The following is a 26,704-nucleotide window of genomic DNA, read 5'->3' as shown; positions in this document are numbered from 1 at the left end:
ACATTTACTAAAAATATGCATTCCAACTCAAGCCAAGCACCATATTGATTTATCGATTCATGCTTTTATTCACCTTTGCTTAAACAGATATTTGTAAACTGCTGGAAAGTTAAGCAGTAATAAAATAAAGTTGAAATTTAAAATAAACTTTAACTCATTTTTGGCTTTTTGCATCAAATTATAGAAAGCAGCATTAATAATAGTATCAATGAGAAGTGGTGTCAGTATCAATAAGATCTTAACTATACCCATCTTAATATGCAATATAATGAATATCTTTGATCATAATTGTTGTTTTTACATTCTGTGAGCTGAGATTATGAACTGTATCCCTCATTTTATAACTAAAAACATCTTGAGAGTCCAAAAGCACCTACTGTGATGAAGACTATTGGAAGTTATGAAAGCAAAAAATATCCATGTACGGTTTTCTGATGGATTTGATTGATCAATGATTAATTTTTAAAGACATTCATTTGAACAGATTGTAAAAGAATTATCTAATTTAAATGATCGGGCGGCATGCTGGATAAGTGGTTGGCACTGTCGCCTCACTGTAAGAAGGTCGCTGGTTCGAGTCCCGGCTGGGCTAGTTGGCCAGTTTGGAGTTTGCATGTTCTCCCTGGTTTCCTCCGGGTGCTTCTGTTTCCCTCACAATCTAAAGACGCACGACATAGGTGAATAGGTAAACAAAATATGCCTTACTGTATGAGTGTGTGTGTGTGTATGGGTGTTTCGCAGTACTGGTTTGCGACTGGAAGGGCATCCACTGCCTAAAACATATGCATGAATAGTTAGCAGTTCATTCTGCTGTGGTGACTCTTGATAAATTAGTGACTAAGCTGAAGGAAAATGAATAAATGAATTTAAATGATTCACTCGATCAATCAGAGCAGATGAATAGCAATGCATTTATTGAGTGCAAACTACATATATTTTCTCTCTCTCTTTCTCTCTATCTGCTACTTATAGTGAGGTGTCACTCATTATGTGGACAAAACTGTGTTAACTGCAAGCCGTCAAGATGTTATAACGCAGAGACACACTTTTGAAACCCAAAGTCGCTGGTTGATTTCTGTTCTGTGTGTGTCGCAACTAGAATACATGCAATGGGATGCTTTCATAATCAAACACACATGCAAAGCAACACCCTTTTCGAACAAATGAAGGCAAACATGAATTCACAACAGAACGAAAGCACACATGAAGAATAAAACCTGTTAGGATTGCTTTGCTTTAAGTGGCGGGGTATTAAAATGAGCTTCCCTTTTTTCTTTGGGAACTTCTTTCACAGTTGTGTGTGTGATGTTTTGTATTGTTTCGCAATGCATCTCGTCACAACACCAGGGATTATTATCAGTCTCTTAATATTTTTCATGATCACTTTTAATTTAAGCCATTAGATTCGTAGGGTATATCATTTTATTGTGCACCTGGAATATCAGATTTGTATTGATATGAAAATAAATCATCTTTGTTTTTGTAGATCCTTAAACTATGTCCTGTTTTCTCTTCTTGTTTTTAGTCACACATGGCTGTATAGTGTCCACCATCAAGCTCTTCTTACCAGATGGCATGGAAGCTCGGCGGCGATCAGAGTAAGTCCTGTTTAAAGATTATATCATTTTTTGGTGGGGGCTGGTTTAATCTCCTAATTGTTTGCTCAAACTGGAGTGTTATTCTTGTCACAAAGGTAGCTTGTGCTTTATCGCTTATAAAAACATGCGCAGAATGTGATAAAATCTCTGAGATCTGAGGCGTACAGCTGCTGATTTCACTGACTCACTTCAGACCAAAACAGCATTCGCCTGTGTTTGTTCAGAGGAAATGACATACGGGCTGTTAGTTTGATCTTTATTCGCCAAATGTTGTGTGATCAGAATTAGTGTTGGGATCATGTTTTGTTTGTCGTCCTTGTGTGGTGATTTTGTTTTCTTGCTTATTTAGCAATTGCCAATTGCGTAGCGTTTACAGAAGTAATCTACCCACATGACATAGTGATGCTCAATGCCTTTTAATTTTGATTTAGCAGAATATTTTATGAAATACAGTTTATTTATGACATCTGTAGCGTAAAGTTTACACTGAATGTCTGAAATTACGCTAAATATAATTAAGAGACCACTTAAATTCTTTACTGGAATTATTAGGTATTGGATTTAGATGTTAATCTCTATTTTTGTTTTATTCATGTCTGATGACATTTTTTTACATTATTGGTAACGGTTTAGTTGTCATAATTCACGCTATTAACTGCTGGCTCATTACCTGCCTATTAATAAGATATTAACTGTGTGTTAGTAGCTATAAGGTATGATCTTATTTAACATACCCAAAACCTAAACCTTACAGCTACCTTAATTACTAATCAGACTCTCTAGTTTTTCGCCAATGTTTTTATTTTTTTTTATTTTTTTGATTAAAAATGACTGATTTTGTGGTGGTAATTCCCAGAAATTTGCGGACAATTGTGCCATTTAAATATATAGACATTAGGGGTGTCAAAATTAATCGTTTCTTCGGTGCACCGCGATACAGACGTGGACATTTTGGTATTGGTTTCGTAATAATCATAACCAGTTATTACTGACGTCATTTACCTCATATGCGCTCTGTCGCGAGGGAGGCGAGCACGAGTATTTACAGCGCTCTAACTACTAAACTCATAAACTGTGCACAATTTCACTGTGTGTGTTTGCTGGATCAGTCTTTCACTGACATTAACAGCAAAAGCCCCTTTTTCACTGAGATCGAGAGAATGAAAGTAGCCTACTCCATTTCTCTCTTTCTCTCTCTCACACACACACACACTGTGGCCTATTTGACCTGCTGGGGTGGCTTTTCTTCTCCTCTCAGCTGTTTTACAGCGTTACTTCTAGATGCAGAAACGAGCGTGTGTCTGCAGTGTTTTCTCCACCGTGTCTATCATGCATCAGCTGTGATCGCCCCTGCTGCTTATCAGTGTGAAGAGCGCAGCACGCAAGAGCCAATCGCAACCGTTTTTGTTGAGGGTGTCACCAATCAAAGTGGTGTAAGAGAACTAGACAAGGATCGGAAAGCGGGATATTTTTATTTCTTTATATTATTTGCTAAATGCTCATATTGTTTTTAAAGGTACAGTTTGTCTGACTGTTTGTATTAAATGACAAAACTGTATGACAAATAGCATATGAATATACAAATATTCATACATTTTAATACAAGAACTGCTGCTGTGAAGAAAATATAAAACTGTGTAGGAAAAGCACTGTCAATGCACCGTGATGCACTGAAATATCGAATTTAACCGAATCAATGGCATGATAATCATAACCGAACCGAACCGTGAGACTAGTGTAGGTTCACAGCTCTAATAGACATATCTTACTTACTTATTATATTAGGTAGCCTACTATGTTAGGTGTGCAATCTGACACAATGACAGCAAGGGCACAAATCATAAAAATACAGCTTCTTTATTTTGGTCTCATGTCAAGACAAGATCTAAAACAGATCTAAAACGATAGGAATTAAGCCAGGGGTGTCCAAACTCAGTCCTGGAGGGCCGGTGTCCTGCATATTTTAGTTCCAACCCCAATCAAACACACCTGAACCAGCTAATCCAACTCTTTCTATGTATACTAAAATCTTCCAGGCAGGTGTGTTTAAGGAAGTTGGAGCTAAACCTTGCAGGACACCGGCCCTTCAGGACCGAGTTTGGAAACCCCTGGATTAAGCCAAAGGAAAGCTGTATAATTTTTATGCACAACTTTTTTCTCTCTCTCAGATTTTGCTCTCCTGAGTATCTGACATGCACAGTACCTCACTCAGGGCTTCTCCTACTGTAATACACTAAAACACGGATTGCCTTAAATGTGGATAATTCAGTATTGGTTTAGTAATAATCCTAACCGGTTATTATGTACTGACGTCATTTATCTCATATGCGCTGTGTCACCGTAGCTTACTTTGGCGAGGGAGGTGAGTGCAAGTATTTACAACGCTCCAACTACCTGCTGTCGTGACGTTTCCTCTCCTCGGCTAAGTGGGTTTTCTTCTTCGCGCCTATCATAGATCATCTGTGATTGTCGCTGCCGTTTTTCAGTATCACTTATCAGTGAACAGCGCCAGAGCGTTAGAGCCTATTGCCGCCCTTTCTGTTGAGAGCTTGACCAACCAGAAAGAACAAGGCTCAGAAAGGGAGCGGGATATTTACATATGTTTATTTGCTGTTGTTCAGTGCATGTGCTTGAGTTTTTAAAGGTACAGTTTATATATCTGACTGTTTGCATTAAAGGACACAATTGTATTACAAATAGTATACAAATATATTTATAAATTGTAATACAAGAATTGCTGTTTTGTGAAGTTAATATAAAATTGTTTATGGAAAGCATCGTCGATGCACCGAGAAATCAAATTGAACCAAATTGATGGCATGATAATCGGAGACCAATGTAGGTTTACACCTTTAATAACGTGAATTGTTACCTAAATTAGTGTTACCAGTTTTGTTTTAGAAATATTGTAATTTACAGCAGTTTTACAATATAAAATGACAATTGGCTAGTGTAAATTTCTATTTGTTGCGCCTGCCATGAGGGTTATTCCACCATATATTGATTTCTAAACTCCTATGAAGACAAAACAAAGTTTTTTGTTGTCTAAAAATAAACATAAGCATGTCTAGACCATCTATTTATGTTATTTAATTTATATTTATTCAGATTGCAACTTTAATAAAATATTAAAACATAATTAAAAATATTATTTATTATGTGCAAAAATGTCTCTAAATTATAACATTAAAGTTTAAAAGAAGTTTCTTCATTTGGTTACAGAATAAAAACACGATACTCAAAACACATTTGAGCATTTTCTTCATTGCTATGTATTTATAAAATGTATTTTGCTTTATAAAGGAACCTAACAGGAACTAATTAGGATCCTTTTTAAATCCGGGATTTAATAGTGTGTTAGAGTTCATCATAGTAAAGATAGCTTCCAAAAATATATATATTTATATCTGGACCCAAAGGCCATTTTGAGCATGACTCACAGCGTCCCGGCCTGATATTGATTTTTGATTGGATTTACGTGATTCTGCACGAACACCAGACTGTCTGAGACGAGAGATGAGCCCAGGCACCATAGGGGTCTCGCAGGTCTCATTTTCCTCCATCTGTTCCATTTCCACAGCATTAATCTGAGCATCACCAAATACAGAAAGCTTTTATTACATTTGCAGCCAGGTACACGCCAGCCAGGTGCGCCAATTTTACAACTTGCTTGCATTTCTTAAGCCTTGTGTGCTGTTGGGGACCTTTTCATCCACTCTAGGATGATTTTGAGGCTTAATGTGACACAACTTTCTCTGTGTTTGAGCAAATGGTGGGATTTTTGGTGGCAAATCTAATTTTGACACATATTTTGTGAAAATGCTTTGACATTTTTAAAAACCTCAACAATACCCTCAAATCGACTACCCTTTCGTTATGTTGGTGGCTGTTTTTGCCCCATTGACCTCCATTATAACAAAAATTAGCCCATCAGAACATAGTAAACATTGAAATGTATTTATACTACACTATAATCTGCTGTTTTACTCCACATAAGCCTGTCACAATAATTAATATATCGACTTATCGTGCAATACTTGGAGATGACCTTAATAATTTTTGGTGTTGCAATATATATTTCCAAATGCACAAATGGCCTTGAAGCCATTTTACAATGACATTTACATTCTAACTCACTGGTTTCAGTTATATATAATAAGACATTTACCTAATAGGACATTTAATAGTGTATATAATAAGACATTTACCCAATAGGACATTTAATAGTAAATGTAATAGGACATTTACCCAATAGGACATTTAATAGTGTATATAATAGGACATTTACCCAATAGGACATTTAATAGTAAATGTAATAGGACATTTACCTTTTTATCAAATTATAGAATCTAAATAACCTTAAGATTGCTGCGTATTTTTAATTAATTATGTCTATTTGCATTATTAGGCTGTTTTGCATTGCGTATACACAACATATACAATTTATTTGGGCTGAATTTAAACAAAGTAGAGCATTACTAAATTAAATTTGTTTAAATTCAACCCATATCAAGTCAAGTCAATTTGGCTTTATTGTCATTTAAACAATATACAGTGCAGTACACAGTGAAACGAAATAATGCTCCTCTAGGACCAAGGTGCTACATCAAACAACTGAAATTGACAACATAACGCAGGACTGTGCGCTCTTATAAAACTTTAGAGAATGAAATAAGATAAACTAAAATTAATAAAGAATAAGCATAAGAAAGTAAAGTGTGGTTAGTGCATATAGGACATGACAGACAAGACAGGACGAAAACAGTAACGCTGAGCAGTATAATATACAGATGTTGTGCAAATATTGGAGCAGATATAAATACTGTACATGTAAACATTTGTCATTGAGTTATAAATGTTGTAGAGAGCAGTTTAAAAATAGCAGTTGGGCAAATATTTCTGTCATTGTCCATTGATTTGTGTGAGTGTGTGTCAGTGCAGTTTCTTCATGTTTAGAAGTCTGATGGCTTGTAAAAAGAAACTGTTGCACAGTCTGGATATGAGAGCCCGAATGCTTCTGTATCTCTTTCCAGACGGCAGCAGAGTAAAGAGTTTGTGTGTGTGGTCAGCCACAATGCTGGTGGCTTTTCGGACGCAGCGTGTGGTGTAACTGTACATATAAACTGTTTGCAACAGTTTTGCTGAAAAATATTTTTTCTGTGTAATCAGTGGCATAAAAAGATCTTAAGGTCAATAATGAGTTAATAAGCAGTTAACAAGCTAATAATGAATGGTTAAAATTTTAATATTAGGAGCTATAATAAAAGGTTAACAGTTAGTAACAGTGAGTTAATAAGAACATGGTTAATAATGAGTTAATAGGCAGTTAAGCTAATAATGAAAGGTTAAATGTTAATATTAAGAGCTATAATAAAGGTTTAACTGTCAGTAACAGTGGGTTAATAAGAGAGTAAACATGCAATAACATTAAGAGCTAACAATAAAGGGTTAAAATGCTATTAAGAGAAATAATTAAAGAGTTAACAGTTAGTAAGAATGAGTTGATAAGGAAGGGTAAACATGCATTAATATCAAGAGCTAACAATAAAGTGTTAAATGGCTAATAATGAGTTAATATGCAGTTAAGCTCATAATGAAAGGATAAATGTTAATATTAAAAGATAATAAAGGGTTAACTGTTAGTAACAATGGTTAATAAGAAAGGGTAAACCTGCATTAACATTAAGAGCTAACAGTAAACGGTTAAAATGTTTAGAGAAATAAATAAGGGTTAACAGTTGGTAACAGTGGGTTAATAAGACAGGGTAAACATGCATTAACATCAAGAGCTAACAATAAAGTGTTAAATGGTTAATGAGTTAATAAGCAGTTAAGCTAATTATGAAAGGATAAATGTTAATATTAAAATATAATAAAGGGTTAACTGTTAGTAACAATGATTAATAAGAAAGGGTAAACATACATTTACAGCTAACAATAAATGGTTAAAATGTTATAAAGAGATATAATATAGGGTCAAGAGTTGGTAACAGTTGGTTAATAAGAAAGGGTAAACGTGCATTAACAATAACAGCTAACAGTAGAGGGTTAAATGTTATTAAGAGCTACAATAAAGGGTTAACAGTTAGAAACTGTGGGTTAAAATGACAGTAATATCACTAATTGTAAGAAATTTATTATATATCACGAAACAAAAATTTCTTATGGCAGGTGAAACTCCACAAAACGAGTCGATTTCAACAATACAAAGTGTTAAAGGGATAGTTCACGTAACAAATGAACTAAATATTTTTTCTTAGTTTACTCACTATGTACTTGGCCTGAAGTAGTTTCAAACATTTTTGAGTTTTTCTGTTGAACACAAAAGAAGATATTTTGAAAAATGTCTGAAAACCTGTTGACCACTGACTTCCGTAGTTTTTGTTTTTTTTGCTATTGAAGTCAGCGGTTACAGCTTTCTTCTAAAAATATTCTTTGGTTTTCAACAGAAGAACGAAACTCAAAGGTTTAAAACCACTTGAGGGTGAATAAACAGAGTAAATAAAATATTTTGAGGTGAACTATCCCTTTAATTTAGTTAAAAGCATGCTGGTATTGAACTGCCATTCTGGGTGCAGAGCCAAGCAGTCGTCTAGTTAGTAATCCGATGCTCGACATGGCTGGTGTTTATAATCATCGTCATCATGATCATGAAGACGATTATTGATGGTCTTGTTGACGGAAGGGATTTCCTACCATCGTCTGAATGCAGTGTTTGACTGTGCATGCATCACCGGGGCTATAAAAATCGTTTAACGAAAGGCATCCGTGAAGCAGATGGCTCTTCCCTGCGGCCTCCATTGCTGGCAAGACCTGTTAAACCAACTCGTGTGGAAACAAGGTGTGTACTGTGGGCATCTGCGCTGTTTCTGGTGCTTTACAAGATTTCTTTTTAACGCCTCTCTGTGTTTGACGTGGATATGTGCACCGATAAAGCTGATGCATTTGGAAATGGCTGGGATCTTTCTTCTTCTGAGCTCATAAACACCGGCAGGGATGTTGGACCACACACCTTGATTCTCTAAATCCACCCTGTGGCTGAATGCATTCATGACTGAGCCGCTTTTCTTTACTTTGACCTCTTGGTTAGGTATCGGTCAAGGACCGCTGACTAGTTAATTAATAATTGACTGGACTGTTTGTAAGTCAGCTAGTAGTGAGTTTATGTACATTCATTATTTAAAATGTAAATGTCTTTAGTCTTAATAATTATTTTATGAAATCCAATTGAAAAAAAAAATCCTTAAGGTTAAAGTAATGCTTTTCTTAATTATTGTGATGGCTGTTAATAAATTACACACATGCATGATTATTATAAATATCAATTATCATATCATTTCATATTTTTTTTCTCCTAACCCTCTTCATATGTATGTAAGTAACATGTAAATATTGTTTTTCTATATTTTACTTAATATTTAATATTAAATAACTATGTAATTGTATTTATTTTATTCATATTTTTTATTATTACTAGTTGTATGTTTAGTCTTTTTTTAATTAATTAAATATGTATTTACTTTATGCAAAGATTTAAAATATTACAATATATATAGTACAATAATAAAATAAAAAAAGGAAAATTTTTTTGATTGGCAAGTTTTTTTTGACTAATAAATAGTAAATATAAAAAATATAATAACTAAAATAATATTATGTTTCCCACTTTATTTCACCTATATTAAAAAAAAAATGAATTTAAATGTTAGTTTTGGTTAATGCATTTCTCCCAACCTAGAAAAATGGAAATATTAGTTTGTTGCTTTAATGATGCATTCAATGATGCATGCAGTTTTGGTTATTTCTCCCCCCCCCCACACAAGTTTTATTTTTATATTGGGTGAGGAGAAATGCATTGTTTAAGTAGTTAAGTATTATAATTTTTTTTTATTAATTACATTTTTTATTTAATTAGAAATTTTTGTTATACATTTCAATAATAATATATGACCGTGTTATTCACATGTAAAAGTTATTTGTTTGTTTAATTTTAGTTGAAAGATTTTCTTCTATTTCTCCTTAATTACAACTTAAGAAAAAAGATGCAGGAAGTATTTAAAGGGAAACATTTAATTATTTATTTGAATCATTTGAGTATTTATTTATTTTTACTCATTTTTATTATTTGTTTTTATTTTTATTTTACTTGTTTCTTTTATTCTTGTTTATGTAAAGCACTTTGAATTACCACTGTGTATGAAATGTGCTATATAAATAAACTTGCCTTGCCTAGTAATCAAACTGAAACGGCTTATGACTTTTATCAGTGTTGTTGTTATTTATTTATTTATTTTTGCACAATGAATGATTAAGAATCAGTTATGATTTTAAATTATACATTAAATACTTGTTGTCATGAATATAGCCAATGCTGCTGATATGGCATTAAAACATAAATAAGGGTATTCAGTTGCGTTAATGATGCCAACTGCACTAGTTTTTTATATGCTTCTTTTATATGAATTAAAGTTGTGCAGGCCTACTGTCCCATACCTCTTCGCTCTGCTCCCAATTTTTCCTTGGTCACAGCCTGTTCAGTCAAACATCAGTCTGATCCCATGAATGCAGGGAAGCTCTTGGCCGAGCTCTCGCCCCACAGTAGCATGTTCACATCCAACTTTTCAGTGTATTTATAGAAGCCACACGCGTCTAGTTGTGGAGCTCTTGCCTCTGGAGCCGAGCCAGGCCAGTGAATATGTGTGCTCTTCTGTTTATTAGGAGATGCATTCGAGGGATTGCTGTATGTGGTTTTTACTTTTGAGGGAGGTCAAAAAGGCAGGCTGAGAAAGCAATTCCAGTGTTATGGATGACACTGCTGTAAAAACTCAAATTCACAGAGAAAGTATATGTTAGCATTATATTGAAACATCTGTTTATATCTTCCAATAAACATGCATTATGGACGCGACCAAGAAAATATACTTTGTAGAAATTCAGTGAATTAAACTGCACAACCCAAAAGAAACGATGCTAATCAAAAGGATCAAAGTTGGCTCTCTATAAAACAAACATGATTGATTTTTTTTGTTTTTATTTTACATTTATGAGCAAAAAGCTTGGTTATGGATAGGGCTGCACAATATTGGAAAAATCTAACATTGCATTATTTTTTTATTCTGCGATAATATATTGCGATATCAATACAATTTCACCTTGAATGTCTATTTAGGCCATTTCAATGTGGTCATTGGCCCATGAACATTTCCTGCTTGTTATCAAACTTATTCATAACTGTAACAAGAGGCAATTCAATCATAGCTTAATGTTAAAACAGCTATCATAACATTGTTTATCAATGTCTGGCTCTGTTTAAATTCTCAGAAATTAAAAATGTAAAACAGGAAATACGTTGAGACCATTGTTTTTGTTTACATCCCTCAAAATGGTTTATTTAGAAAGAATTGGTCTTTTTAGATTGATTGGGATTGATTGTAGGGCAGTGTCTTTGCATAAATTTTAATAAACAGTCTACAAACTTAGAATAAGTCAACAATGAAAAATATACAAATTAAATAAGCAACAATTTGTTTTCCTAACTGTATGCTACACAGTAATTAATCAAATGTAAAATAATTCTGCATCGTCTTCATTGTATAAACAAGTCGATAAAATGTATTGTTATTAAAGTTAAAAACGGTTATTTTTTTTATGCCTGAATGCTTTTAAACTTCTCATCACAGGACTCAAACACATGCAAAATGATCATGTGTAATTCAGACTCAAAATTGCAGATCCTGCGATGTGGCTATTAGAGAATGATTACATTGTGTTATCGATGCTGAAACTACAGCGCAATCCCAATTTTATTTTTGTACCTCTACCCCTTCCCCTTGGCCCTTAAAACAGAGTGTGAAGGGGAAGGGCTTCAAAATTTACCCCTAAGAAATGGGACACCACTACAACACCTGCACATGTCATCATATGTCATCGCGATCACTGGCTTCATATAAAATTGTCGATCGCGACTGCTGTAGTGATTCCAGTTGAGTAATTTTTTTGGTATTTATCTTCAGGAAATCACTGAAGGCATATATTATGTTATCATAACGGTCTAATGTGGCAATAAGATCATAACTGTACTGTGCATTTACACAGTGGCCATATTCATCAATGTAAACACAAGAAAACAACATTAGGGTTATAGCAGACACTGTGAAAAGGTGATTCCCAGCCACAAGCTTTTTCTGACAGGGTTTTCAAGTGTCCTTGAGTTTTAGAATGTTGTGGGACTGCTGTACAGGAGTTACTATTAGGGATTATAAATAGCGAAATTTGGTGGTTTTTAAAAAAAGCTCGGCGGTAAAACACAAATGTAGTTATGAATATTGTTGAGGCGAATATTTTGGTCGCGTTTATTGCTTGAACGGGTCAATAAAAAAGTAATATGCCCATACCTTTACAAATAAAGCTGGATATTCCAATCCATTCATTGTCCTTTCTGTCAAGATTAAAAAAGTAAACATCAAAAAAATAACATAAACCCGTTCTCACACCATGGCGGTCAAAAAGTTTGTTTGACCTTCTACACATCTCTCACTTGTCGTGAGGAGAGCATAAATACCTTATACACCCTCTAGTGGTGCAAAAGAAAACTGCAAACCATAAATGGCTCCAACAAATATTTTAGATGTATGAATATATTAAAATTCATAATAATGACAAAAAAACAAATTTGTGGATCCTCTTCCGGGCGCAGCGATGCTGCCGTTGTGGATGGTGTATTCTAGGAAATTTTCTTACCCCCTGGTTCCGGGTGTGCTTCTTTCGAAGGGTATATAGCCCTTCCCCTTAGCCCTACGCCTTCAAGCTAAAGACAATTGGGAAACCCCTACCCCTTCACCTGAATGTGCAAAGCGAGGGGTAAGGGGAAGGGCTAAGGGGTAGAATTGGGATTGAGCTTTTATATTGTGCAGCCCAAGTAAAGGATGTAACATCACCTCATAATTGGTGTGACATTGGCACTTGTGTGACTTTGATAAATCAAATATAATTGTTTAGAAACATTGACAGAGCCGTTTATGAGTATTTTTAAAGTACTGCAAAATACTTGTTTACACAAACCCTGAAAGGGTTTTGCTATTTTGCTGAAAACTCCATTTTTTTCATATCAACGTTGACATTTGCATGGAATTGCTCTTGTGAAAGCATTGCGTCCCACTAGCCTGCTGAAATCCTTTCCAGCAAGTCGACAGAAGACATCTGCTTAAGAAATCTCCCTTTTCGACTTTCTCAGCAAAAGGCTTTCACTCTTTCCACTTGATGAAATGCGTTTGCCTTTTTCAGAAGGGTCTGCATTGTTGCTGCGTGAGGAGGGTTGGATAGATTTATTGAAGGAAGGGAAACGATGAGTTGTGATGGTCATTGAAGGCAGCGGCTCCTGCTGATTGTTTTTATTTTCCAGCTGAAAGCCTGGGATATGGGATGTCCCGTTTCCTCCACTGGGCGAACTCTCACCGTTCTCTGTCCTGCTGTAATTGATTGCAGATTCTAGCCGAACACCACAACTAGAAGTGGGACATTGTTTCCCGTTTACTCATGGTGATTTTGTAATGGATTTCCAATGTGCCGATCACACTTTATTGGCTCTCTTGTGGGTTGTTTAGTTTCTGCAAATGTTTCTCTGTAGTCATCTTAAAGTGAAAGCTGCATTTTTATTTCAAATCTTTAATGAGGAGTAGGAATTGCAGCTTTCTGCAGATTTTTGGCACATCATTGAGGCTGTTTGTTTACTTGTGTAAATGTGTGTTAACATGTATTCATCCAGTTTTTATATTAAGGACTAATATTGGATATGTAAATTAGGTTGGGTCGATGGATGATGTCAGTATGTGACATAAGTCTTTGTTTTAATGGGGGATTTATAGAAATTATTCAAACAATTCATTCAAAACAGCTGATTCATTCAGATATGAGCCAGTGTTTGAATCATTAGCTCACTCAGTTGGTTCAAAATCAGTTTCATCCAGAAGTTAAAGAGTGTTTCTCTGAGAATCACAAATGATCTGATTCTCTTTTTTCATCTTAATTAATTTAATTCCAATTATTTTATGTATTTATTTATATACTTCATTAAAATATTTTAACTACATCAAAAAAATTATTTATTAAAGTTTCGCATTTTTTATTTGTTTTATTTCACGCATAGAAGTCTAAGTAAATGATCTAATTCTTTTTTTATCTGAATTTAAATAATTACATTTATGTATTTATTAAAATAAAAGTACTTCAATAAATATATTTTTAAATGTAATTAAAAAACTTTGAAGTACTTTTATTTTAATGAATACATAAAATAAATGTAATTAAATTAAGATGAAAAAAGAGAATTAGACCATTGTTAGACTTGTCTGCATAAAATAAAACAAAATAAAAAATCCAAAATTTTAATAATTAAAAAAAATTAATGTAATTTAAAAATTTGAAGTTTTGTATTTATTTTATTTTTGGATTTATATTTTATTATATTATAGGAAAAGTTGATTACATTTTTTATTTATTTATTGAATATTTGAATTATTTCTCATTTTTGTGTTTTCTGTTAGTTATGTATTTTAGGCCTGTTATTAAAAAACAATCATAATAAAACTGTCATTATATGACTGAAGTCACTGTTTTAATAAGGGATTTATTGAATTAATGTATTCAAATGATTCAGTCAAACAGCTGATTCATTCAGAAATTAGTTGAATCAGTGTTTGAATCATTAGCTTACTCAGTTGGTTCATCCAAAAGTAAACAGTGGTGTTTCTCTGAGAATCACTAAAAATCAAATGAAAACTATTTTCATTGGCAAAACACAAAAAAGCACAGTGTATGGTGCATAAAATATAATCCACTCAGTATTAACTGGCTTGTTGAACGATCTATGCATTTTATTTGTTGCTAAATTCAAAATGAAAGTTATTGTTGAGATGTGATGGTGTTACACAAATTAGTTTTAATAACTTCTCAATTGTCTGCCTTGTCTGCAGATCCTCATGAATGATCAATGAGCCCATGACTGCCATATTAAAAAAAACCACTTCAATAGTGTGTGTGTGTGGCTGCAGGCTTGGAACAGGAGTGTTACTGTGACTCATCTCTGGCTTACATAAACACACACACTCACAAGACACTGGGCCTTAATCTCCACAGTGCTCTAGTGGGAGATTTTGTAGCCTTGAAAAATTCTGAACTTTAAAGAGTCAGAAATAGCAAATTATGTCTAGTCAGATTTTGGTTTTATTTTATTATTTTGTATTTTTTTTATGTGCATTTAAAAAAAAACAATAAGTTGAAGTGTTTAAATATCATCAGGGCTTCAGACTTGTGCATTTAACACTAGCTGATAATAATAATAACCCAGTCAGTGGTTATAGTTTTTCTAGCCAGTGTTAGATACACAGTTAAATGGTCAGAGTTTTCCCTGCTAGTGCTACTGAACTTTGTTGGAGGTTCATGCTGGTTTTACTATTGATTGGCCAAAGGAGAAAAGTGCTACAAGAACTACATGCTAAATAGACCTTTCAGACAAAGAGAGCGCTGTACAAGCTAGAACCAATGTGTTTTGCTGGACTAGTTGTTTATTTGACCACTAAACAGTGCTGAGAAATCAAGTGAGAGATCTTGTAGTGCTCTCTGATACTAAAGCTGCATGATATTGGGACATGCGATATACAAGATGGTTATTGAGTGTTGTGATTTACCCATATTTCTTATTGTATAACTAATTTGCAAAGTGCTGTTTTATCAGCAATTTAAAAAAAGTTTGTAAATAAAAATATATATTAACCAGAGTAGTTTTTACATAAAAAATACATTTTAATTTTTTTATTATGAATTTAATTATTGTGAAAATACTTGTGTAGAATGCAGCAAGTTTCATTTAATCATTTAATTTTAGGATTTTATTAGCTTGTTATTGCAAATCATTTTCTTCTGTTTCCTTTTTAAATCTTTATTTAATTACATTTTTATTTTATACATTTCTGAATTTATTTATATGTGTTTTATTAAGTTTAATTACATTTTTTTAAAAATTAATAATTTATTCATTTGTGTTTTACTTTAATTTTTAATTACATTTTTATTTTATTTATTTATTTATTTATTTATGTGCTATTTAAATTTTTAATTACATTTTTATTCTGTATATTTATTTATATGCATTTAATTTTAATTTTCAATAACATTTTTATTATATATATATATATATATATATATATATATATACACGTGTGTGTGTGTGTGTGTGTGTGTGTGTGTGTGTGTGTGTGTGTGTGTGTGTGTGTGTGTGTGTGTGTGTGTGTGTGTGTGTGTGTGTGTGTGTGTGTGTGTGTGTAATTATTTATGTTTTATTTACATTTTTGTATTACATTTTAATTTGTTTAGGTATTTTTTATTTATATGTATTTTATTTTAATTTAATAACCTTTTTATTTTATATATTTTTATTTATTTATTTATTTAAGTTGTTTAAAAAAAATTATTACATTTTTACTTAAATAATTTTATTTTATTTTGTATTTTATTTTTGTATTTTTGCAGTGTTATTTTATTTTATTTAGTTTTATACCCAAACATGTCTGTGGTATTTCTGTGCAAAATTTTAAGTTTTATTTATTTATTTTTTAAATAGATTTTTTTTTTTACTTGTATTAGTATGGTAGTATAAGTTGTTCACTCAGTGTGACTTAATATGGCGTGCATTATCAATAAGTAAATTTATGGATCACCATTGCATAACAGTCTTCAGTTGCGGACACAAACGCTAACTTCCCCATGTGTGCAGGAATGCTCTCCAACCCGTCAGCTTTGTTTTTTAGCACGAGTAACTGAGCAGATGCCATGAGGGCAGACAGCCAGCAGATCAGGTTCTGCTACTATTGTCCCGCCCGAGTTTCACTGCGAATGAAAATTAAAAGATCTTCAGTTTAAGGGACGTCGGAGTGTTTTATTTCATCACATGACGAGCAGTTGAACTTTGACCGCTGGGAGAGGCGTGTATTGGGTTGAACTGTGTGGAGCGAACACAACTTCACTGTTTTGATTTTTGCGTTGAGGATTCAGACGTGTTTTAAAGAGAACGGGACAGTATGTTCCTTTGCAATAAACCTGAAACAATAATATTTTGGAGGACTACAGACATGAGGACAGTCAGAAGTCTGCTCTGCTGATGGAAATCTCAATAGAAAAGTGATTTGCATATGATTCAGGTAACAGATTGACAGGCCTTTATAGGAATGATGTGAATTGTGTTCAGCAGGAAGATTTTAAATGGGTGTGTTGAGGCCTGAACTGACTGTCCATGTATGTCTCTTTCTACATGGTTCATAATTCACCTAGATAACAGGCGTTTAATGCTAGTTTAAGGATGGTCATTGTAATTATTTATATGGTTAATATCAGTATGATGTTTTTGAAGCATGGTCTGAATGCATTATGCTGTAAAATTACTTGAATGGTGTGAAGCAAGTTTTTACTAACTATTTATTTTTCTATTTCTCTTTTTTATCTTAATTTATTGCATTTTTATTTTATTTATTTGATTTTTATTTAAATTCTTTAATTACATTTACATTTTTATTTATTAAAGTTTTGAAATTCGTTTTTATTTTATTTTAAGCAAACAAGTCTGGAGTGTTTCTGTCAATTTTTGGGTTTTATTTCTTATTTTATTTCATTTTGTGTTTAATTATATTTCTGGAAGTCTGGAATGTTTTTTTAGATTGTGTTTTTATTGTGTTATTTAAATTACTTAATTTGATTTTACACTAACTTTATTTTATTTTTGTAATTTTATTTAATTTTATTGTATTTGCAATCAAGTCTAAAATATTTGTTTATAAATCTTTTTTAAAAATTACATTTATTATATATTTCAAATGTATTATTTTTGGTATTTTTAGTTTTGTATCTTTATATGAATATTTGTTTTATTTCATGCAAACAAGTCTGGATTATTTGGATCTAAAAATTTGGGTTGTATTTCATTGCATTTTGTTTTTATTTTATTGTATTTAAAAAAAAAAAGAAGCATTTTTAGGATTTTTTATTTGTTTTACCCAAATACGTTTAGCTGTATTTCTGTCCAATTGAATATTCAAACATTTGTCAGCTAAACTTCATTATACAGATCGCCTGGATTTGATGTTTTGGAGAAATATGTTTTAAACATAATAATTTTAATAACTCATCTTTATTAAAAAATTATTATCAGACATACCCCCTATATTATCAGACATACACCCCCACCCCGTAACCCCGTAATTTCTTAAGGTTTATTATTTGTATTAGTGTTTGCTCCTTTTTGTACACCTTTTTGTACTCCATTCGATTAGCCCTATTGATTTATTTGATAAGTCCCAAATGTCAGAGCATTTCTTAATCTTTTAGTCTGTTTTTTTTCTCGTTAGAGTTTAAAGTCCTCAGGTATCACTGCTGACCTTTTTAACCCACAGCACATATCTTTGTCTTTAAAGTACAAGAAACTGGGTTTAAGTGCAGCTTTGCCAACTATTGAGCTGCAGTGCATTGATTAAAGCTGAAGTCAGTCCACTGATATCTATTATTCAGATTATTAGCAGCTTGCATTTTATGTCTAATGAGATGATTATTTAATTTGTATTTGTGCACTGTTATATACAGTAGAAGTCAGAATTATTAGCCCACCCCAATTATTAGTCCGGGTTATTTTTTCCCCCAACTTCTGTTTAACTGAGAGTAGATTTCTTCTACACATTTCTAATCATAATAGTTTTAATATCTCATCTCTAATAACTGATTTATTTTATCTTTGCCATGATGACAGTAAATGTTGACTAGATATTTCGCAAGAGACTTCTATACAGCTTAAAGTGTCATTTAAAGGCTTAACTAATTAGGGTAACTAGGCAGGTTATGGTAATTAGGCAAGTTATTGTATAATGATGGTTTGTTCTGTAGACTATCAGGGAAAATATAGCTTAATGGGGCTAATAATATTGAAAAAAAAATTTAAAAACTGCTTTTATTCTAGCCGAAATAAAACAAATAAGACTTTCTCCAGAAGAAAAAATATTATAAGAAATACTGTGAACGTTTCCTGAATCTGTTAAACATCATTTGTGAAATGTTTAAAAAAGAAACAAAAAATTCAAAGGGGGCGAATAGTTCTGACCTCAACTGTAATATACTGTCATTGTTTTAAATGGAATAATTACCAACCTTCTTTTAGTAAACTAAAAATTGTGTTTTAATATCATCAAACATTTAAAGTATTAGTAACTTAAACATTTTAAGTACAGGAATTAAATCACAAACAAGTATAAAGCTACTCAAATGGCTTGGTATCAGAGTTAACAAAAATTATTAATTAATTAATTTCATTAATTTTTTTAAGTTGTGCTGAATGTAATCAGTTTATGCGTCACCATAACTCTTTTTCATTAAGTCAGAGTAACTTTTTTTAAGATTTAGAAGTTAAATTAACTTGTTTCATTTAGGGATTTTTCACTGTTAGGTTTTAGTGTACACAATAACAAATTTTTATGAAATAAATAGACTATTATTATTAATTATGTATAAAATTTAAAAAACTACTTTAGTGTGGTCTTGTCTACTTATGACATTTTTCTATTAAATTAAAAAAAATATTAGCATTTTTTTGCATTGCAAAAAGGTTTTCAGACATTTTTGTATTCATTTTGTAGGCAAGACCACACCAATGTTGGTTTCAGAGTTATGAAATCATGTGAAATCAATTGAAAACATCTGTTGTTTTCATAATTTTCTTTATGACAGTAGCAGAAATTCTTCAAGCTACAATTTTTACATATTTATTTTAAAGGTTGCCAGATATTTCAATTCACCTTTATTTCAATGTTGCTTTTACGATGTAGATTGTGTCAAAGCAGCTTAACATAGAAGTTTTTGTTTAATAAAACAAGATTTAATATTTTACTCAAACCAGTACCTAATAAATCCAGTAAAACCATATATAAATTGAACACAATGCATTTTTAAGCAACATTTTAATTGAACTTGATGTACAAAATAAAAATTAAAACTGAAATAAAAATAAAACACAACAAAAATGACTAAAACTACAATAAAGATAAAAAATATTGAAAGTTTACACACAAAATACAATAATAAATCCAGTAAAACCATATATAAATTGAACACAATGCATTTAAGCAAAATTTTAATTGAACTTGATGTACAAAATAAAAATTAAAACTAAAAATTAAAAATAAACTGCAACAAAAATGACTGAAACTACAATGAAGATTAAGAAATGGCAAGTTTACAGAGAAAATACAATAACAAAAATAAATAAAATCATAATGATATACTAAAAACAAAAACAAAAGATGCTCAAATAACACAGTATTTAAAACAACAACATGAAATTGCTCTTACATCAGTGACATTTTAATAGTTTTTAATGTTAAAAGCAAAAATATGCTCACCCAGCCAGCCCATATCACTCAGCCCCATCTCTCATGTGGTGTGCTAATGTTTTCAGGTTATAAAAGGGCTGTACTGTAAAAGATTAACAGTGCAAAGTTGAAACAGTTGAGTGAGTCTGCTCGCAAATATTTGCACATAACTTTCCTCATGCATAATGTCAGTAGATCTGATCTCTCCATAATCCATTAACAGTGTCTCTTTCTTTTTCTCTTCCAGTGTTGTTCCTGCACCATTGCCACTGGCTATTGATAAGGTAAGCACCCGTGACCTATCTTTTTTCATGCATTTTATAAATGTAATGTAAGGATGTTTTTTATTGTTTTATTGTTTTTTTATTTTTATTTTTTTTTTAAAAATGTTATGGGTTTTATTTTTAACTTATTGAATTTTATCAAATTTTACTTTATTTGTTATTTTATTAGATTTTTTATTGTATTTGATAAATTTATTTATTATTTTTATTTTATTTTATTTTATTTTATTCTGTGGATTTTATCTAATGAGATTTCTTGTTCCAGCAAAAAAGACATGAGCACTTCTGACTACCTTTTTCAGAGCAATTTATAAATAGATGTAAAGAAGTTTTTTTTTAATTTATTTATTTATTTATTTTTTATTCTAATCAAAATATTTTTTTGATCAATTAATAAAAAAATTTGGCTTCTTTTTGTATTTTTTATTAATTATATCTAATTTAATTAAAACTATTCGTTTAGTTAATTCCTTAATTATTTTATTTTATTTATAAAAATAAAATATGTAATATTTTAATATATAATAATAATAATTATTTATTTATTTTATTTTTATTTTAGAATATGCAGTGGTTTAATAAATCTTTTATCTGACGACATATTTCTTGTTCAAACAGAAAGGACATGAGCACTCATGACTGCCTTTTGTAATGTAATTTATATAGGATTTTTTTTTCAGATATAATTTTTTTTTAATCAATTGAACATTTTTTTTGTTATTTATATTTATTTTACTATTTACATTGTATTTATTTATTTATTTTAATATTATTTATTAATATTTTTTTGAATGTCATGTCTATTTATTTTTACATTTTATTTTAGAATTTGCAGTGGCTTAACAATTTTAGATTGCTTTCATCTGATCACATATTTCCCATTCCATTTGCCTTCAATGCATTTTTTAATTTACTCTGTTGGGATGGTTTTTTTTATTCAAATCAAACACAGATGTTTTTGGATCAATTAAACCATTTTTATATTAAATTTATACATTGTACTGATTTAATTTAATGCATTTATTGTAATTTTTATATATATTTTTTTATATATTACTTTACCCAGTTTATGTTGTAGTTATAGAATTGATTTAATACATTTTTGTAATTAATATTTTTTAGTTTTATTTAGTTCAATTTTTTTTGTTAAACATTTTGTTTTACACATTGCTCCTGCTTAATGATTTCGGCTTGCTTTCATCTGATTTCCTCTACTACAAGAACTCACGACTACATTTTTTCAATGCTTTTTTTATGTGTTGAACGTAACGTTGTTTTTTAATCCAAATTAAACATAGGCCTTGAACGAATGCTTTCCAGTTGATCATGTTCTTGTGTGTGATTTGGCTATCAGACAGCGTGTAGCAGTGCTATGCTGTTTGCATTATGAATGCCACTGATTTCATAGTCCTTGCTGTAGCTGAAGCCTTGAATGTGTGCTATCTTCCACGCGGCTCGCTCTGGCGTTTATATGGTGTATTTGTGTGAGCAGTCCTGGAGGAGGTCCAGATGAAGTTAGATAATGCAGCTTTCATCCTCTGTGTTTGACTGGAGGTGGAGATTTAACAGGGAACAGTGCAGTTTTGTGGTGATGTGTCTTTCTTTAGAAGGTTAAATGACTATATTCATGCTTTATAGCATCAGTACTTCAACAGAAATGTAACGCCATCATTCTTTAAATGCTATGTTTGGTGCATTTGGAACTAAATGCTATTATTTAATGCAAAAATACACCTCATTAAATATGTGTTCTACCCATGGACATCACCTTTTTGGAAGCACACTATATACCAGTAGTATCCAACCCCCGAGCATCAATTGGTATCGGCCAGCACAAGAAATCGTTAATTACTTCCGTTTTATTTATTATCCAAGTCTAAACAAGCTTTCCTTTTGAAAAATAACTATTGTCTCAGTTAAATCTCTTAAGGAGCCAAAATGTAACCCACAAGCAGCAAAATGAGTAAGAAACAGATGTCTATGGAAAGTTTTTTTGCAAAGGAATAGATCCACAACCCATTGGCACAACCCATGTCAACAAATCAGGTGAATCCAGAATGTCTGTGCAGGATATTCAACTGCTGGAGATCCCAGATTATGGCGGCAGTTCACATGTTGCGTCTTTTTTGCGTGCAAGTTTGTTGTTTTCAATAAAGGCATGCACATTGGAAGCGATGTGACCACGGCACAGAAAAACTGAGAGCAGCCAAGCACTGCAGCAATTTTCTCCATAAAAAAAACTTGTATCGGAGTGGCTGCAATTTTTTGTTAGCTTGTCATCCACTGATGGTAGCATAGCAATCTGCGTATACGGTGGTAAAAAGGTAGGAAACCACAGCTATATACTGTATAACTGCAGGTTAACTATGTTTAGATACTGTCCATTATAAACACAACTCCTTAAATTTTTCTAATTTTAGCTGTAAGGTAGAAATAAGGTGGACCTTTCGTAAAGGTGATAAGATCTCAGCCTTATTAAAACATGCATCACAATTCACGTTATTATCCTGTATGGATTGGCCTGTTTAAAGTCTGGTGGGTTTTTAAGTACACTACAGCTTAAAAATTAAGGTCAGCATTTAAAAAAAATGAAGTCTGGGCTGCATTTATTGAATTAAAAAATCTGGAGGAAATATACAACATATCTTCATTGAACATATTTTTGGCATAAAAGATTCATTTAGGGTATTTTTAGGCTACTGCTGGAATTATTGTGCAGCTCAAGACATATTGAAGTCACATATTGTGAAATATAAATCATTTATGGTAACTCTTTTATAAAACTTATTCTGCAAATAAACGTAATCTAAAATGTTATTAGAATTTATAGCTTCTATTTTTTATTACTGTACTAATATGCTCATTTGATAAACATGAAGCTTTTCTGATAATTATTAATATTAAATGGTAAATGCAATTACAACAGTTTTTTTTGGGAAAGCATGCAGCATTTAAGAATTCTTTGAATAAAAAACGAACAATTATTTATTTATTTATTAAATTTAACCTTACTTGCATAGTTAAAATATTGTATTTTGTAACATTTAATGGCGTATTATAAGTCTAACATAAACATTTAAACTATTATAAACACTCTAAAATGTTCTGGCGATGCATTGATGCAGTGGGTAGTGCTGTCGCCTCACAGCAAGAAGGTCACTGGTTCAAGCCTCGGCTGAGTCAGTTGGCATTTCTGTGTGGAGTTGGCATGTTCTCCCTACGTGGGTTTCCCCCACAGTCCAAAAACATGCAGTACAGGTGACTTGGGGAGGCTATATTGTCCGTAGTGTATGAGTGTGAATGGGTGTGTATGGATGTTTCCCAGAGATGGGTTGCAGCTGGAAGGGCATTGATTGTAGCATATCAGACTGCACGAACATGGATCTCAGGTCACACTAAGATCTCAGCTATAATGTCAGTCTGAATGACAATGAAGACGCACCAAACACGGAAGAAAACACCCCCGGAGTTTGACGTCATCCACTTTCACTATGCCGCGTTCTGAAATGATTCCTCACAGCAAACGTAAACAATCCATAGCGCCAATTTTGCACACAGCAGGTCTCAATAATAAAACCAGGAAAAAAAACAGTTCTGACATTTCCCCGCGCTCATTTGAATTGTCACATGTGTTGCGTCATCAAATTCTGAGCTCCTATTGGTTCTTGGATTGACGCTCATAGCAGCTGTTGTCACACCGCAGGAAAGTGCCTGAAATCTTTTTCAGACAATTTTCTGCGGGAAAACCACCAAGAATCAATCATTGATTCATTTTCCTTCACCTTAAACCCTTTATTCTTCAGGGGTCGCCACAGCATAATGAACCGCCAACTAATCCACATTATGTTTTACACAGCGGATGCCCTTCCAGCTGCAACCCAGTACTGGGAAACATCCAAATACAGTAATTCACTATGGGCAATTTATTCCATCCAGTTCACCTACAGCGCATGTGTTTGGAAACCGTAGCACCCGGAGGAAACCCACACCAACACAGGGAGAACAGAAATTCCAACTGGCCCAGCCAGAGCTCGAATCAGCATCCTTCTTGCTGTGAGGCCACAGTGCTACCAACTGCAAAACTGAGTCGCCCTTCACCAAGAATTAATAATGCATAATTATATGCTCTAATGGCTTTGCAATCAAAAAATGTAATTATAATGTAAGTCAATGGGGCAAAAAAAGCCCCCAACATAACGAAAGGGTAGTCAATTTGAGCAATACGTGAGGCGAGGGTTAAACCCCCTGAATGCAGACCTGTCAATGCCATGTCCAGATTGCATATAGCACTTCTATATCTGACCGCAGCATCTGACAGCGTCAGTGTAAAAATACTCTTTCCTTCTTTGCTGCGATATGGGAGCGTCTCCTCATGTGGATTCAATAAACTTGAGTCACGATTTCACTATTTGGATCACTGCGGATACAAATGTTAGCAGTGAGGCGATTCAATTCAAGCAAGGAACAAGGCTCCTATTCAAGCCAGACTGAGATCATTCAAGGTTATTAGCGGGTTTTCAGATGTTTCAGTTTCTTTTGGTTACGATTGGAAACCGCTTTTGAATAAAACTGGGCTCATTCAGATCCATCAAGGACAGCATGTGAAAAGATGCTCAATGGATTCATTATAGCAGTGGCTGCCAAGCAGAGATTCTGTGCTGAAATTTCTCTTTCATATCTTTTTTTTTTCTTGTCATGCAGGTGTCCGCAAATACTCCCAGTATGTATTCTCAGGAACTGTTTCAGCTCTCCCAGTACCTGCAGGTATGGAGCGACACTGACCTCTACTGGCCATATGACATGTGTGCACTCATTGAACTGGCCTTGACCTGAAATATACAGCGCCCCTAAACACCCCTAAAAGAGAGCAGATCTTTCTTTTAAGTTTGTATTATCTGTAGGATGCTTTACAATAACATATATATGTGGATATACCTTAGATTAGTCAGTAGCAAAGCCGAAACTGCAACTAATCTAACAGAGACTGAAGATCACAGCCCAAAAATTAGCACACCCAAATTAATATGTTGGGGAAAAATATTAAATAAAATTGTAACAAGCAGGAAAAATCAAGAGAAATATAAAACATACCACAGTTAACATTTCAATATTTTTGTTTTTGCAATAGCGTTTGAATTTTTATGTATTATCGTTATGTATTATATCTGTATTATCTGTCTATTCCTAAAGATGTTACGTTTTCTCAGAATTTTTTAAAATAAAACGTTACCATTTAGGATATTTTTTTTTTTAACATCATAAAAAATAAGTGGACAATTTTCAGACATGTTTATATTTATTTCTTAGACAACACGAGACTGGAACTTCATTAGGGAAAAACTAATATTTAAAAAAAAAATTAATAACCTTGATTTAAATCACAAGAAATGAAAAGAATCTGTAATTATGATCAATTGACACTTTCTTGGGGAAAATAAAATGTCCTCTAAAATGACAATATACCTTGAAAATATAGAGAAACTAAACGTCAAGTAGTTTTTTATTTTTTTATAAAAACAATATTATTATAAAATATTATTATAAATTAAAATGACTATTTAAATGACGATTAAATGTTTACATTTGTGTTTTGAATTTGTTATTATTTTAATAAATTTTAATTGTAATTAATTTTTAATACATTTTTAAATTTAATGTAAAAAAATATTTTTAGTAAGTCTTATAATTCTTCAGAAATTCCTGAAGTCTGTTGATTTGCTCAAGAATTATGTATTATTATTATTATTATTAGCAGTAGTAGTAGTAGTAGTAATAGTAGTAGTAGTAATAATAATAGTGATAGTAGTAGTAGTAATGATAGTAGTAAAAGTAGTTGTAGTAACAATAGTAATAGCAGTAGTAAAGATAATAGTAATGCTAGTAGTAATAGCAAAAGTAATGATAGTAGTAGTAGTAGTAGTATTAATAGCAATAATAATAGTAGTAGTAATGATAGTTGTAGTAGTAGTAATAAAAGTAATAATAATAATAATAATATTTTATGATGATCATCATCATTATAGTTAAATCAATTCTACTGCTCAGTAGAGTATTTTTTTGGAAACTGTGATGCTTTTTTATTTAAGACGAAGATTAAAATAACAGCTAAATAAATAACAGGAAATTATTTGTCTTCACTAAATTTAGTTTGTCTTTGCTGTGACCCCAAAACATGCCAGATGCCAGCAGTAGCATGCACACATGATATACAAGCGCTGATGCTGATGTTGTGTCCTTCAGGAGGCCTTACACAGAGAGCAGATGCTGGAGCAGAAGTTGGCCACACTGCAGAGGCTGCTGGCCAGCACACAGGAGGCGTCAGAGAGCAGCTGGCAGGTACATCACATGTTAATGAAGACAGCACAATTAATATGTGACCACAAAACTATGCATAAGGGTCACATTTCTTACCCTTTATACA

At 32.3% G+C, this 26,704-nt stretch overlaps 1 protein-coding gene across 14 annotated transcripts in view; it reads left to right on the top strand.

Annotated features, from left to right (window-relative positions):
• slmapa (sarcolemma associated protein a) overlaps positions 1 to 26,704 on the top strand; it is a 103,084-nt gene that overhangs the window by 31,805 nt on the left and 44,575 nt on the right. For 8 of the 14 annotated variants that reach the window (XR_012386864.1, XR_012386863.1, XM_005168063.6 and 5 more), the window contains 4 exon segments: positions 1,526 to 1,598; positions 20,247 to 20,283; positions 24,985 to 25,047; positions 26,524 to 26,619. Coding sequence is in view for 12 of the 14 variants with exons in the window: in XM_005168063.6 (XP_005168120.2) it covers positions 1,526 to 1,598; positions 20,247 to 20,283; positions 24,985 to 25,047; positions 26,524 to 26,619 (269 nt within the window). In the remaining 2 variants the exon portion in view is untranslated. 14 annotated transcript variants of the gene reach the window in all.

The sequence above is a fragment of the Danio rerio genome, chromosome 11, assembly GCF_049306965.1.
Source record: "Danio rerio strain Tuebingen ecotype United States chromosome 11, GRCz12tu, whole genome shotgun sequence".
Classification (NCBI taxonomy): Eukaryota; Metazoa; Chordata; class Actinopteri; order Cypriniformes; family Danionidae; genus Danio; species Danio rerio.
Note: the sequence above shows the minus strand (reverse complement) of the source record. Positions and strands in the feature narration are given on the sequence as shown.